This window comes from Neltuma alba, unplaced genomic scaffold (genome assembly GCF_004799145.2).
Source record: "Neltuma alba isolate B1F8T4 unplaced genomic scaffold, ASM479914v2 tig00006766_pilon, whole genome shotgun sequence".
NCBI lineage: Eukaryota > Viridiplantae > Streptophyta > Magnoliopsida > Fabales > Fabaceae > Neltuma > Neltuma alba.
In genome coordinates this window covers 9,000-25,531 of record NW_021634575.1, presented here as the reverse complement: position 1 = coordinate 25,531, position 16,532 = coordinate 9,000, and the positions used below count along the sequence as shown (strand labels likewise).

At 37.2% G+C, this 16,532-nt stretch overlaps 2 protein-coding genes and 1 long non-coding RNA gene across 3 annotated transcripts; 2 read left to right on the top strand and 1 right to left on the bottom strand.

Moving 5' to 3' along the window:
* The first annotated feature begins 11,415 nt into the window (after positions 1-11,415).
* Positions 11,416-12,893, top strand: LOC114751135 (uncharacterized). The gene is made up of 2 exons (XM_028939795.1): positions 11,416-11,482; positions 11,591-12,893. Exons 1-2 carry the CDS (start codon positions 11,466-11,468, stop codon positions 12,891-12,893), a joined length of 1,320 nt encoding a protein of 439 aa, XP_028795628.1. The 5' UTR covers positions 11,416-11,465.
* A 77-nt stretch (positions 12,894-12,970) lies between these two features.
* LOC114751134 (uncharacterized) lies at positions 12,971-13,513 on the top strand. Its single transcript, XM_028939794.1, has one exon. The coding sequence runs from the start codon at positions 12,971-12,973 to the stop codon at positions 13,511-13,513; it is 543 nt and encodes a 180-aa protein (XP_028795627.1).
* A 1,693-nt stretch (positions 13,514-15,206) lies between these two features.
* Positions 15,207-16,046, bottom strand: LOC114751133 (uncharacterized). The gene is made up of 3 exons (XR_003740715.1): positions 15,970-16,046; positions 15,359-15,468; positions 15,207-15,268 (listed from the first exon to the last, which is right to left on the bottom strand). It is a non-coding gene; the product is annotated as an uncharacterized LOC114751133 (long non-coding RNA).
* Between the last annotated feature and the right edge of the window lie 486 nt (positions 16,047-16,532).

Sequence of the window (16,532 nt, the reverse complement as noted above, 5' to 3'; positions counted from 1 at the left end):
TACCCGTGTTAAACTTGAGGGAGATAGTAGATTGAAAATCTCAGGAGGAGCCTGGGGACTGGACGTAGGTCAGTGAGGACTGAACCAGGATAAATTATAGTTTGCATCTTCTCTTCCCTTACCTCTTTATTTCCAGCTAAACTATTTTACTACTGTGATTACGCTTATGTCGATTCATTATTTTTATACTCAGAATTTCTTATGAATTTCCTCATATTGTGAGTTTTTAATTATAATTAACACCCATTCACCCCCTTCTTAGGTGATCAGCCATTCGTACAATTAGAGCCATGGTAATCAATAACATCAATACTTTGTTTCCTTTGAGCTATATTAACTTCTAACTTTTGAGCTTAATTTCTAACCTTTCTAAAATTAATTCCACATGCTATTCACACACAATTTCACATGTAAAATCCATTCTAAGCTTAAAATAATCAAAATCAAACTCCTTCTTTTAAACCAGCCTTGACTGAAATACTACTTAAGTTACATAATCATGAAATCCAACCAATTTCAACATAAAACCACTTGATTCTTGTTCTTTTCAAGCCTTTAAATATTATTTTAACATTAATTTCATCTTCCTCTATTCTTAAGAATTTCGTGTGTAGCATTCCCTCTTACGGTTTCAAGCTCCAAAAAACCCTTAAAATTTATAACCGAGCTCAACAACAACAAGACTAGTGGAAACTGTAACATCCCAAATTTTAGCTCATAGATACAAGTAATAGCACAAGGAAAGGATGATTACTGTAACATCCAGACTTTTAGGCCTAGAAGTTCCAGAAATAGCCTAAATTAAATAGGTTACCAGACCCCTGTGAGACAGAAGTCCCAAAGATGAAAAAGGAAGTTAAAGCAGTTTCAGGGACTAAACTGCAAAGTAAAAGTTTTAAGGGGCTAAAGTGTAATAAAGTTAGATGCTCCAGTAAAGTCTCGAAGGCCCAGAGAGAGAGAAAAGAGACTAGATATAGGCCAAAGGTTGAGTTAGAAGCCTCAAAGAGAGGATTATATGAAGTTAAGTCCAACCAGGGACTAAACTGTAAATTCTGAAAGTTATGACCAACAGGGGTAAAAGTGGAAGAGGGTACAAAAAAATTCTAAGAAAATCCTAGAAAATGGGAAATAATATTCTATAGGTCTATAAATATAAAGAGCAATGAGACTAGCTTCACGGAGGTATGAGGTTCAACGGAATTTTGAGGTTATTACCAGTAAAAAGTATACCATGTGAGGTATTATTTAAAATAGCAAGAGACCTCAAAAATGTATACGAAAATGAGGTTAAATGGTTGAAAGGTTGTACTAATTTATAAAATTAGTCCCGTAACCAAATGGCTAGTAGAGTGGCTTTAATAAATTAAAGAGCCGGTTTTGCTGATAAAAGGGCATTTTGGTAAATGAATTTTTATGCAAGGTTTAAGGAAGTGTTATGGCCTAAGAAAATTCATAGATATTCTTTAGAATTAAAGAAAATTTATAAAGCAGACAGAACAATTTTCTGAGCTCCGAAAGGCCATAAAGAAAGCCGGAGAAACGTGGGCCAAGTAAATTCGGAGGAAGCTTATGAAACAAGTTTGATCCAACGGTTAGGATCTAATCTCCCATTTCCTCCCACCACTTTCATGACACTTGGCATCTTCTAGAAGGTTGAGGTAAGCATGATGTAATAAGATGATGCAATGATGATGCAAAAGTCCACTTGAACTTCCAAACTTGCCCTTACCCTTTCTATAAGCCACCAAGGGCATTTTGGTCCATTCAAGCCAACTTTTTTGGCTATAAATAAAGCCTCTTCCCCTTCATATTTTCAGCCAACATGAGTTTAAGAGGGGAAACTCTGCCAAAATTTAGAGAGAAAAACGTAGGGGTGAAGGCCAAGAAGAAGGAACAAAGTTCAAGCTTCAAGATCAAGGTATGTGGTGGCTGTAGCATCTGATTTGATACCTATTTCGAATTAGTTACTGTGTGTATCTGATTCTGAAATTTGGTATGCTTAAAGTACACTCTGTGAGCTTTAAATCCATGGGTAGAACACTTTATTTGGATATGTGTACGATTTATGGTGATTTTTCAAAGTTAGGATTTGAAATCTGGAAACAGTGTTGAACTTTTAGAAGAGTGTCGAGTTCCGTAAAATTCTGGTGCTGTTCAGCATAGAATTGGTTCCTAAAAATTTTTTTCCCTAAATTTAACTTAATTAGCTTTCAGTGAGACTTGGAAGCACTCAATTTGGATGTTTATAGATTTAATTATGAATTTTGAAAGTTGATCAAAAATTCTGGAGATTCTGCGTGAACAGTACCCGTGAACCAAAATTTCCAGATTTGATATTCTTGAATCTAAAGCCATTTAAAGTGGTTCTAATTGACAAGAAATGAATCATAAGGATTGGAAATGATGATATTTATGTTAGAAAAGCTAGAAAGAAAACCCTAAGACTAAGAGAAAGGGTTGAGGTTCAAGAGAGCTAGCTTTGAACTTTATGTAATCTAATGGTCCTAATAGATTGTATGATCATTATGACTATGTTTAGGACCTTTGGAACATCCAAGAGAATGTTTGATGAGTTGACCAAAAGTTAACATGGTTGGAAAGTCAAGGGAGTCAAAGGAAAAGTAAGAGGAAGGCTTGAGGTGCAAGGTAGTGAACTTACCTATTGTCATTGCTTGATGTTGTATGCTTGTGTGTGTTGCCGTGTACATGTTATTGAATGTTATTGTGACATGTTTTAGCTGCTGTAATTGTTATTCATGATGAGTAGATATGTCTCCATGGCCATGCATCAAGAAGTTAGCTTTGAGCATGCTAGTATGTCACTAATTAACAAGAGAATAAACAAGTTGCGTGTAGTGCATGAGCATCCATTTAGCATGATTAATATGGTATTGTTTGCTACTGAGATTCCCCCGAATCTCACCCCCTCCCTAACCAACCATTTAGGTCAATCAATGATGGGCACTAATGGCATGAGAAGCAAGGAGAAGAAGTGGAGAATTATTAATGCTAATGATTGATATTATTATTCAATGTATAATTCTTCTATGCTGTAAATTATGTTATGAATGCCATTACTTCAATGTATATGCTTAGGATGTTTATGGCATGAATGAAAGTATATGAGTATGAATGAGAAAGATTAAGCCCATGCTATGTATGTCAAAGAAATAAAAAGAATTAAAGTAAGGAGATATTAAAGGATAAAACGTAGGTCCTGAAGCAATTAGTTTTGATCTTCAGTTTGACCTATCAAATGAATGAGTCAAATCACGAGATTGGGCAGACTTATAGTGCACATCCCAATCTTCAAAATGAGTGGTAAATCACCTCATTTGGATGTGTATACAAAGAGATATGAGTTTTCAAAGTTAAGGCGCAGAATCTAGAGAGTCCAGATTTTACCAAACGAATAGTAATCTTAATCTAATAAACTGTACGTTTTCAATGAGGATGAGTTTAGTTGAATATTTTTCCCTTAAAGAGAATTGAAACAGCTTTCTGTAGAATTTTGGAACACCTCCATACGATTTTTCTAGAATTAGTTATGATTTTCCAAAGTTGGACCTGTAATCTGAAAACTAGACAGTGAACAGTAATTTTTCGAAAATTAACGTCCAAATTGAAATTTTCAAGTTTAAGACCATCCAAAGTGGTTTGGAATGATTCTAAATGACTGCTAAGGTACTATATAAGTAAGGTGTGACAATTACTAAGTCCAATGCAACGAAAGCCCCGGAGATCCCTTGGAAGGAAAAATAGATTTTCCAAGGGCAAATGTGTAAAACAATAGTGTTCGGGGACTAAAGAATGACAAACTGGAAACAACTAAGGGCCAGAGGTTATGTCAGAAACTTGTAAGAGATGGTTCCGAAGGTTAGGCCTAAAGAGGGACCAAATTGCAAAGAAAAAAAAACTTCCTAGGCCAAGTAGGGACCTAATTGTAAATAATAAAAGTTCTAGTCAGTCAATGCTCAGAGTTAGCGAAAAGGGCCCAAATGATTGAGAAAAATTCCAAAAAAATAGGAATAGGATCTAAGACCCCGATATAAGGTTAGAAATGATAAAAATGCCCTGAAGTCATTCTAGGGTTTTGGACAATTTGAGATAGTAACTTAAATTGAATTATGTAAGCTATGAGACGGCCTCAAATAATAAGGAAAAACTGGGGAACAGTAGTTGAGGAATTTACACAGATTGTAAAATTAATTCCGTCCCCAGAAACCGACAAGGTTGGCTTTAATTAAATTTAAAACCTATTTATACCATATCCAGGGAAAGTCAAAATAGCTGTCTAGAATTTGACTTTTGACCCGAGAAAAATTAAAAGAATTTCCTATGATGAAAGGGAAAGAATGAAACCCAGACACAGATCAATGAAGTTACAAGCCGATAGAAAGAATTCAGAGAAGATAGCCCTGATTAAGTATTATTTAATAATATTTTTGGGAAAAGGAGAGAAAGAAAATATCTAAAGACAATCATGATGGCACTGAGTCAGCATGCTGAGTCACCAAATGCAATCATGACACCTACGAGTCATCACGCTGAGTCAGCAGAAAATATTTATGGACATCATAAAAATCAGAACGCAGTACGAGTATATTTTAGATAGTCCTTTGTCTACTCGTTATAGTGAAATCTCTACTATGTGACTTAGTAAGGTTAAATAGCCTATTAGTAGAGCTAATTATTTTTGTCTATGCTCCTCTAAGATGGTACCATCTACGTACTTAATTAAGATGAGAAAATGGTGCCAGAACATGTCCCTGTGGTATCGGGTATGTCAGGACTCAAAAAAAAAAAAAAAGTACCCTATACGGTGCAGAATGGAAAAATAGGTAGAGGAATGCCTAAAGGCTATATTTTACACAAATTTTATATTAGTTTCTTCCTTATTTTGATACCAAAATGATGAAGGGATATGGAAGATACATTGGCAATGCTCAGAAACCCAGAAGGGAGCCGGACCGACAATGTCGGGTCCCTTAAGGGTCAAAATGGTAAGTTTATGAAAAATTCTCAAAAATTTCCTAAAAATGTAAAAAGGATAAATTAGGGGTTTTTGAGTCATATATGATGTTTTGGGAGTGAAAATAACCCAAAATAAATTATTGCGACATTTCTCAAAAAATAGCGATTTTTGAAGAAAATAGTGAAAATTAGAGGAAATATAATTATTTTAATTATATAAGGGCCTCAATAATTCAAGGAAAAATATTTGTAAGTTACTTGGGTATATATTTGAATTTCTAAAATTGTTTCCAAGCAATAGAAATAAAGGAAATAATTTATGGGGAATTTACTTCTGAAATTCTATCGGTAAAAGCCCGATTTCAGAGAAAAATGTGAAATAAATAGTTAGAGGTTATGAAAAATCCCCAAAATTTCCAGATCATACTTCTATATTAAATTGGATTTTTCATGAAAATAAATAAATTTTTGGAGGCCCCGAGATTTTTCCTCATAAAGGCCCAAAAGGAGAAAATCGGATAATGGATTACGGTTGGGATTGAACTAGATTAATCCCATTGCTTCCAAACTGGATTTGGGGCACTTAGTTAGCCCAAAGAATCAGAGGATTTCGTGTTCCATAAGCCCATGCACATGGTCTAGTTGGTTGGATAAGGTTTAATCATGACTTTGCAAAATATCTCAAGCAAGCTTGTGAAATAAGCTTGCATATGTGGCTAATTGTTTCCCTTCCACTTGGTCCAAAATTTTGAAGATATTTTGGGCAGGAAAATGCTGACTAATAGGAGAGAGAGAAGGCAGCACATGTGGCAAACTTCTTGAAGAAGAAACGAAGATCAATGGCTAGGATTAAATCAGAACCGACGGCCAGGATTTGTTCTAGCTTTCTATAAATACCCCTCCCCACCCCTCCATTTCGTCCAAGCAACTTGAACCCATGGGAAAGCTCTTGAAAAATGGTGTCTAGAGAGAGAAAGAAGAGGGAGAAAGAAAGGCCAAGTGATCCCAAGCCAGATCAAACTCTAAAACAAGGTACGAGTGCCGTTTTTGATGTAGTTTCTACCTCCCTTGTTATTTTTGAGCTGGTGGTTAGTTTGATTGGATTGTTGATGATTGAAATCCTATGGGGAGGTGCTGCACGAAATTTATTGGAATAGGAGAAGATGATATGGATGTTAGAAGCATGTTTAAAGGCTTGGAAACAACAAGAATCAAGTGGTTTTGTGTTGATTTTGCAAAATGTCCAACTTTTCCTTAGTTTGTGATTCTGGTTGGCCTTGACTATTGTGAATAGTTAGGATTGGATTTTGATTGTTTTGATCTTGGAAATGGATTCTACATACAAAATTATATGGGGATAGTATGTGAAAATAATTTTAGGGAAGGTTGGAATTGAAACTCAAAAGTTAGAGTTCAAGTATGTTCAAGAAAGAATCAAGTAGACATAAATTGATAACTTGATTCTAATAGTCATTTTGCATCATGTATTGATGTGTTTAGGATCTGCGAACATCCAAGAGGATGTTTAATGGTGTTGATCGAAAATCCATAGGGTTGGAAAGACAAGGGAATCAAAGAAAAAGAAAGAGAAAAGCTATGTTACAAGGTAGTGAACTTACCTATATTGTGTGCTTGATATGTATGCTTGCATGATGTCGTTGTGCTGCCATGATGTGACTAAGCTATGATGAAATGTTTGCAAATTTATATTTGCAAGTTTATGTTATGCTTTACCTTGGCAATATGTATGAATGTATGAAATGCTTTAGCTTACTTTCCATGGCATCCATGTATTAATGTTATAACATGTCATGCATGTGCATTATGTCTTGCATGCTTATGGGTAGTGTTTGCTACTGAGATTCTCCCAAATCTCACCCCTCCCTAACTAACTTTTTAGGTCAATTAATGGTGGGCAATAATAGCATGAGAGGCAAGGAGAAGAAAGTGGAGAATTATTAATGTTAATGAATGATGTTATTATTCAATGTGTAATTCTCCTATTATGTAATTTATTTTATGGATACCAATAATGTCATGTATTTAATTACAATGCTTATGGGAGGAATAGAAATGTATGAGAATGATTGGGAAAGTGCAAACCCAATTTATGTATGCCAAAGACATAGAAAGAATTAAAGTAAAAAGAGGTTAAGGGATAAAACGTAGGTCATGGAGCAGTGAGTTTGTAGCTCCAGTTTGACCTATCAAATGAATGAGTTAAGCCATAAAATTTGGCAGATTCATAGTATACATCCCAAGCTTTAAAGGGAGAGGTAGATCGCCTCAATCAGATTTGTACACAAAGAGACACGATTTTTACAGAATTAGTTATGATTTTTTAAAATTGGACCTAAAATCTGAATTTAAATAGTGAACAGTAATCCGAGTAGTTATGTTGAAATTTTAAATCCATGGGCTTGTGTCATGACTTGCTTGAACCATAACGTTTACAAATATGCACTCTGAGGAGTTAAAAGTAGGATGTTTCAGAAACTATATCAAAAACTATGAACATACCTTGTTTTAGAGCTTGATCTTGCATAGGATCACTTGGCCTTTCTCTCTCCTTCTTCTCTCTCACTCTCTAGAATCCATTTTGCAAGAGTTTACCTATGGTTTCCTTAAGCTTGGACAAAATGAGGGGAAAGGGGGGGGGGGTATTTATAGAGTTTAAGAACAAATCCTGGCTATTGATCTCAAAATTGCAAGATTAAATCTTAGCCATCCATTTTTCTCTCTTTGTCTTGTAGTGACAAGTGTCCTCATGACATCATACTTACATCATCAAGCCACATGCCTTTAACCCAACAGTACATGTGTCATGTATCTGACCATACACGTGTCTTGCAATTGTACATATGTCTCTTCCATCTAACCATACACTTGTCTCTTCTATATTTATCTATCATTTTGGCATTAAAATAAAGAGAAAATTAATATATAATTCGTGCAGAATACATCCCTTAGTCGTTCCTTCATCTATCTTGCCATTCTGCATCGAATCAAGTACTTTTTCGGGTTTTGACTTACCCGAGACCACTGGGATATGTTTGGGCATCATTTTCTCACCTCAAATAAATTCACATGACATTATATAACATGCTTAAAAAGGAAGTGATGCTATTTCCTTGTTCTTCCATTGAAATAAATTAATTACTAATATTTATTTTGGAGTAAATTTGACTGAATTTCTTCAACTGGTATGATTGAGAAATTGAGAGAGAGGGGTAGTGAAAGAATCACAAGATCCCAAACATCTTTATTTTTTAAAATAACAAATTAGTGGAAATGAGTAAGGTGACAGGTAGATTAAAATTATTTGAGATGGAACATTTTAATCAGACAGAGTGTAGGTGAGTTGGCACAACGAGAGTATCTAAGAATTTCTCCAAAGAAGCAATAGGTAGACACTTGAAATGTATAAATTCGCCATAACAAGATATATATTCGGCACACAAAGAGAAAACATGCATATATATTGCAAAATTTTATTTCAAAGGCTCATCTTATTAAAAGGGTTTACATCATTGATGAAAAAGGACGCCCAAATAATTGGGATGGAAATAAGTAATATATACATATAGTAATGCGTGGTGGTCTGGTGGATTCACTCGCTTCTTCGGCTCCAGAAGAAACCGAGGTGGTGACAACAAGAAGCCCGATGCCCTACAGGCCTGCACCAATCTCACACGATTTTGAGAGCCTCCCTTCCGTGATGTTGTTACTCTCATGCCTAGCTAGCTCTGATACTTTCTTGTGTGCCATTGCATAATCCTTCAAGAAAGCACTATTGTACTGTACCAAAGTTTCAACTAATCAATTCACCATTCATATTTCATTCATTATATTCAACATAACTTCTGGGCTTTGGCACCGCATCATAATTCATATCAATAGTTACCTTTGTGTAAGTGTCTACCCACTTTCCGAGTCCTTTCCTTTACTAAAAGGTTATGTGGGCCCCTCTTCTCCAGATCTCCGTTAGAGTAGCTATGATCATCTACTTCATCACAATCAGCACAGGTAACACTATGATTTGAGAAGCAAAAATCAAAACCACAATTGGAATGTATAAAATCAAAACCCCCTCAAGAGAAAGCAAATAAGTAATTGAACCCACAAATTAAACTAAAAACACAGCTTGATTTAAAACTCAGATTCAAAAATCAAATAAAAAGCATTAGAAAGTAGAAAACCAAGAAGCATAAGCCCCGACAACCACCTTAGAGCCATTAGTGGCCACATCGAAGCGCTGACAACCACCAGCAATCATAAACCTCATTACTTTTATAGAGGAGAATGAGTCGTTGGCCCCGAGAGAAAGTTCACAAAGCACGTGAGAAAGTTCTTTTTTTTGGGAGAATGACATTGAGGTCCCACAGAAGCCAAAATACAGCAAAAAGGTCCCTTGAAATGTCATAATTTTTCTGAAGTTCCAAAGGGACTTAGATGCAATTTTCAGAATCTGTAAATTACTCTCTTGCCCTGCCCTAAGCCATCAGAAACGAAGAAGCAGCATTTCATTTTGGGTGAGACTTCTCGCGCAATATGCTTGAGAAAGAAGACATTGGGAAATAGGGAAGGAGCCATTGATGATGAAATATCCTCTCTATTACCATTAGTGAACTCCAAAGAGCTTCCATGTGAATCTCCACAAACTTTCAGGTGTGAAACTTTCTTTCCTCTTCTCTCCTACCTTTCTTGACAGATTGTGCTTTTGTTTGGAAATGGGAAATCAAAAAATCATTTTTGTGTTTTTGGGTTGCTTGTGGGTGGTTTTGGAAATGAGATTTACAAGTTAATCAATAGAAAAGCTGTGTTTTTGGTTGGTGGGTGTTGGTGATTTAAGTTGGGTGTGTAGGATAATCATGGGTGTTCTGTTTTTGAGTTGCTTGTGGGTGGTTTTGCTCTGTTCTGATGCTAGTTCAGTGGCAAAGGAAGAAAAAGATGAAGGTTAGTGAGGGTAGAAACCCTTAGCACGAAATGGGATTGTGTTGTCAATCAGGCCGTGATTGTTGTCAATGTGTGCCGCTACACTTATCAATGTAGCTCCTTAAGTTGTCAATGACAGTTGCATGCTGGTTGATGCAGGTTTAAGTTACTGATGGTATTTCAAAGCTTTTGTTTTTGGTTAGGATTCAGAAGTTAATGAATGGAAAAGCTGTGTTTTTGGTTGGTGTGTGTTGTGATTTAAGTTGGGTGTGTAGAATCATAATGGGTGCTCTGTTTTTGGGTTTTTTGGGTGGCTTTCCTCTGTTCTGACATTAGTTAGTGGCAAAGGAAGAAAAAGATGAAGGTTAGTGAGGGTAGAAACCCTTAGCACGAAATGGGATTGTGTTGTCAATCAGGCCGCGATTGTTGTCAATGTGTGCCCCTACACTTGTCAATGTAGCTCCTTAAGTTGTCAATGACAGTTGCGTGTTGGTTGATGCAGGTTTAAGTTACTGATGGTATTTCAAAGCTTTTGTTTTTGGTTTAGGATTCAGAAGTTAATGAATGGAAAAGTTGTGTTTTTGGTTGGTGTGTGTTGTGATTTAAGTTGGGTGTGTAGAATGATAATGGGTGCTCTGTTTTTGGGTTGTTTTTGGGTGGTTTTCCTCTATTCTGACATTAGTTAGTGGCAAAGGAAGAAAAAGATGAAGGTTAGTGAGGGTAGAAACCCTTAGCACGAAATGGGATTGTGTTGTCAATCAGGCCGCGATTGTTGTCAATGTGTGCCCCTACACTTGTCAATGTAGCTCCTTAAGTTGTCAATGACAGTTGCGTGTTGGTTGATGCAGGTTTAAGTTACTGATGGTATTTCAAAGCTTTTGTTTTTGGTTTAGGATTCAGAAGTTAATGAATGGAAAAGTTGTGTTTTTGGTTGGTGTGTGTTGTGATTTAAGTTGGGTGTGTAGAATGATAATAGGTGCTCTGTTTTTGGGTTGTTTTTGGGTGGTTTTCCTCTGTTCTGACATTAGTTTAGTGGCAAAGGAAGAAAAAGATGAAGGTTAGTGAGGGTAGAAACCCTTAGCACGAAATGGGATTGTGTTGTCAATCAGGCCGCGATTGTTGTCAATGTGTGCCCCTACACTTGTCAATGTAGCTCCTTAAGTTGTCAATGACAGTTGCGTGCTGGTTGATGCAGGTTTAAGTTACTGATGGCGACTACGTCTAGAAAACATCTATTTTGCTTTGTTCACATAGGGTGAAAGTTTATAAATGATGGAGAAGATAATATGAGATATGTGGGAGGTAGTGTAAGAACAACCAATGTAAAGGAGGGCACAAGTTATGAAGAATTGAAGGAGATTATATCATCATTTACTGGAAAAGAAAGCAACTCATTTCTTCTGAAATTCTCTGTTGTGTTTGATAAAAAAACTTTTGTGGAGTTGGTAGATGATGATGGGGTGGAACATTTGATAAAGTTCAATGAAGAAAGCGGTCATGTGTATGTAGAAGAGACTGGAAATAAGGACCACACAGAAGCAACAAGGGATAATACAATGGAGGAGCAAGATGTGTAAGTTTAGTTTAAGAAATCTGTTATTGCCATTTCTTGGTATGTCAGTTGTTACTGTCTTGCTATCAACTTGTCAATGCATGCACCCTGACTTGTCATTTCCTGCAGGATTGATCAATCATTTGGAGGTGTCAATGAATTGTCTATGTCTCCACCTACCTCATTTGATGTGATTGGGGAGCCATCATCAATTCCTTGTGCTGTTGAAATGATCCCAACACCTACACCACAAATGAATTCCACAAAATGGAAGGATTTGATTATTGGAGAAGGACAAATATTTCCAAATGCCACTGCTCTTCGAGAAACATTATACAAGTACAGCCTATCCCAGAAGTTTTCATACCTTTTTATTAAGAATAATCAGCAAAAGATCATTGTGAAGTGCAAGGTTGATGGTTGTCCATGGTATATGGGTGCATATTCAATGGGAGCACATCAAGATACTGAGTTTTTAACTATCAGAACATACAAAAGTGAACACATTCATCATGCACAGGACACCTTAATTGTTTCCCACTCAGGAAGGTCAAATTTAGCTGCTTCAATTGTCATTGATGACTTGAGGTGCAATGTTGACAAGAGTCCTAATGAAATTAGAAAGGACTTGTATAAAGAATATGGAGTGCAATTGAACTATACTCAAGCATATAGGGTCAGGAAGAGAGCACTAACAGAATTACATGGTCGAGTAGAAGATTCTTATAAGGTAATCCCTTGGATGTGTGAGAGACTCATGGAAACTGATCCTGACACAGTTGCAAGATGGGAAGGCTCAGATAGCAACCGATTTGAGAGGCTCTTCATTGCATATGGATGCTCAGTTAAAGGCTTTGTGCAAGGTTGTAGACCAATTATTTATATAGATGGATGTCATTTGAGTGGTCCTTACAAAGGAACTTTATTATCTGCTTGTGCATTTGATGCAGACAATGAGTTGTTTCCCTTAGCATATGGTATTGTTAGCGGAGAAACAATTGATGAGTGGACTTGGTTTCTACAGAATTTGAAGGAGATAACCAGATCAGCACAAGTGACAATTGTCTCAGATCGGAGTAATGCTATCATCGGTGCTGTTAGGACAGTATTTGATGGTGAGAGACATGCTTTTTGCTATCGACATGTGAAAGAAAATTATAGTGCGCAGTATGTGAAAATCAATAGAGGTGTGAGACGGACCTCAGAAAATAACAAGGAGAACGCACTTAATTTACTTGATGGAATTGCATATGCAAGGCATGACAATGAGTTTAATGTTGCAATGGGAAATTTAAGATTGTTTTGTCCACAATTGGCACAATGGGTTGAATCTGATGGGGATGTGATAGATGGGCGCAAAGTAAATTTCCTTTTAAGAGATGGGATAACATCACCAATAATCTTGTTGAGTCTTTTAATGCATGGATGTTAAAAGAAAGGAAGCATGCCTTGCCGGTTTTGATACAAGAGCATCAAGAGAAGTTGGCCAAGAAGATGGTTGCTAGCAAAATGGGGATGAGAAGCTGGAAAAATGGTATAGGGCCTAATATTGAATCAAAGTTGTCGGAACAAATAGCAAGAGGTGCGTATATGGAGGCAACATATTATGGTGATGACCATATTTCGGTGCAAACAATGCGTGAGGGACGCATCATCTATGTGACTGTTGATCTTATTTCTCATAGATGCACATGTTTGGCATGGCAAATGAGTGGAATACCTTGTCCACATGCATGTGCAGCAATCAAGCTAGTTCACCGTAGCGTGTATGATTATATAGATGACTGTTATAAATTGTCCACACAGGAGAAAATATATGAAAATAGCATGAGGCCAATTGCAACGCATGATTGCCCACAGCCGGATGCGCCTACTGTGACTCATATGCTGACTCAAACATTCTTGCATCCACCCATAACTAGAAGGCCTCCAGGAAGGCCAAGGATTAATAGAATAGAATCTCAGTTTCAAAATAAGAAGGTTTATCATTGTGGAAGATGCAAAGAGCCTGGACACACTGCCAAGACATGCAAGAACCCAAATCCCATATGAGAACATAATGAAATCAGCTCTTTTTGTATATGAATGTGAAGGGAATATTTTGTAAATGGGTGTGAAGGGAATTTTTTGTAAATGGATACACACCAATAGTTAGTTTCTCGTAATTACATGCAACCCCTATGTTTTTTTGGGATGGGTTGTGAATTAGGTGTAGTTTCATGTATATGAAGGTGTAAATGAAAGTTGACTATGAATTGGCATGTTAGATTCTGCTGTCATTTAAGTTGTCATTACCTGCACCTTGTATTGTCATTAGACCTGTTATGACTTGTCAACGGAGCACTGTCACTTGTCAATTAATTTGCTGATGTAAGTTGTCAACAATATGAATTCAAGTTACATAACTTGTTTTAGTAACATACGATATTCTCAATCACTGTGTCATATTATATTTTTGGTTATATTGTCATATATAATCATTATTAATGAAGTGTCAATGGTAGCACTGTGACTTGTCAATGGTGGCATAGTGACTTGTCAATCATGGCACTAAGACTTGTCAATGGTGGCACTGTGAGTTGTCAATGGTGGCACTGTGACTTGTCAATAGTGGCACACTGACTTGTCATTGGTGGCACCATGGCTTGTCAATGGTGTCACACGGACTTGTCATTGGTGCCAATGTGGCTTGTCAATGGTGGCCCTATGACTTGTCAATGGTTGCACACTGACTTGTCATTCGTGGCACACTGACTTGTCGTTGGTGGCACTATGACTTGTCAATAGTGGCACACTGACTTGTCGTTGGTGGCACCATGGCTTGTCAATGGTGTCACACGGACTTGTCATTGGTGCCAATGTGGCTTGTCAATGGTGCCCCTATGACTTGTCAATGGTGGCGCACTGACTTGTCGTTCGTGGCACACTGACTTGTTAGTGGCACTATGACTTGTCAATGGTGGCGCACTGACTTGTCGTTCATGGCACACTGACTTGTCTTGGTGGCACTATGACTTGTCAATGGTGGCGCACTGACTTGTCGTTCGTGGCACACTGACTTGTCGTTGGTGGCACTATGACTTGTCGTTGGTGGCACTATGACTTGTCGTTGGTGGCACACGGACTTGTCATTGGTGGCACACGGACTTGTCATTGGTGGCAATGTGACTTGTCAATGGTTGCACTGTGACTTGTCAATGGTAGCACACTGACTTGTCATTGGTGGCACCATGGCTTGTCAATAGTGGCACACGGACTTGTCATTGGTGCCAATGTGAGTTGTTAATGGTTACATAACTTGTTATATCACTTGTTATTAACTCATGTTATATTACTTATTAATATTACATAAATTTATCGATATCAATAAAGATATAAAATAACAAAAATAAAAATGTGACTTGTGCCCAAGAAATTGGTATCATAACATCTAATAACAAAGGTAATAATATTATAAACATAATTTGATCAGTTTGTTACAAAAGGACCTATTGACCATTAAGGTATTGCCACTCATGGCTTACACCCTTAGGTGCCAATCATCTCACAACACATCTTGGCATAACATAACAAAAAATTAATTAACTCCTCTATCTCCTTCTCTTGCTCTTGTTATAGTCCGATAGCAGTGACATCACTTCATCCCTATGTTCATTATGGGGATGGGTAACCAACCACCACAAACAGCCAACCTTCAACTCTTGCAATTCATCATTGGAGTATCGTGGCATGGTATATCCTGCAGTATCACGAGCAGTGCCATCCCACTCTTGTAGCCAAGAGAGGACATGAACTCCACATGAATCACTGCCAAGCAAATTCAATATGTAAGTAGCATGCAATTTTTATTGTGAACAAACACAACATAACACAATCAAACAGAAGAATTACACTTACGTATCATTCTGCACATAAACTTTAGCCCATTTCACTTCGTTGTCAATTTTCTCCTCATTGGCAAACAATTCTGGCTTAACAGCACGCAACATCGTATGGAAACAGTTCATCTGGAAAAAAATACACATAATCAAAAGGCTTTACTAACAACACAGCATCCAGTGACAAGGGACAGAGCATATAGTGACAAGTAATACAGCATCCAGTGACAAGGGACAGAGCATATAGTGACAAGTAATACAGCATCCAGTGACAAAGGACAGAGCATATAGTGACAAGTAATACAGCATCCAGTGACAAGGGACAGAGCATCCAGTGACAAATAACAGCATCCACTAACAACTAACAGAGCATCCAGTGACAACTAACAGATCATCCAGTAACAACTAACACAGCATCCAGTGACAACTAACATAGCATGTAGTGACAACTAACACAGCATCTACTAACAAGGGACAGAGCATCCACTAACAACTAACAGAGTATGCAATGACAACTAACAAAGCATCCAGTAACAACTAACAGAGCATGCAATGACAACTACGCAGGCTGCTAGTGACAACTATAAGAGTAGTCATCGACAAGTATAACAGCAACAAATAACTACACACAGTCTGTGTTGCCATAAAGTGTTTGGGATTGAAGTGGCCTTTATTTGTCCTCTTTTTCTTCTTCACATCATGTTGCTGCTCACCCCCTTCTTCTTTGCTTCTTCTTCCTCTGCTTGTAGTCTCATAAACGTGATGCTATCAACCAAGGAGTCAAGGGTGTAGAAGGTCATGGTCTTTGTCTCCAAAACATAACAAAACCAATGATCTTCAAATAACGTAGGACCGAAAAGGAAATCGCAATCCCCTATGTTGTACCCAATATATTTAGGTAATATTTCCCTTTCATGGTCCTCCCATTTCCATCTTAAAGGATTGGCTACCATCTTTTGCATGAAATCCGCAGAAAATATATGCCGGTTCACCCTCCCCTCTTTATCCTTTTGATCTCCAACAAACGTCTTTGCCACCATAGTCATAAACTGAAATTACAATACAAAGAAATTACAACTCTTTACCATCAAATAACTCATTCTAATGTTAACTATATACATGTGACTTACCCTATCGTTAATCCATCTTCTACGTTGGAGACATTGCAGCTCACCACGGGTTAGGAAATATCC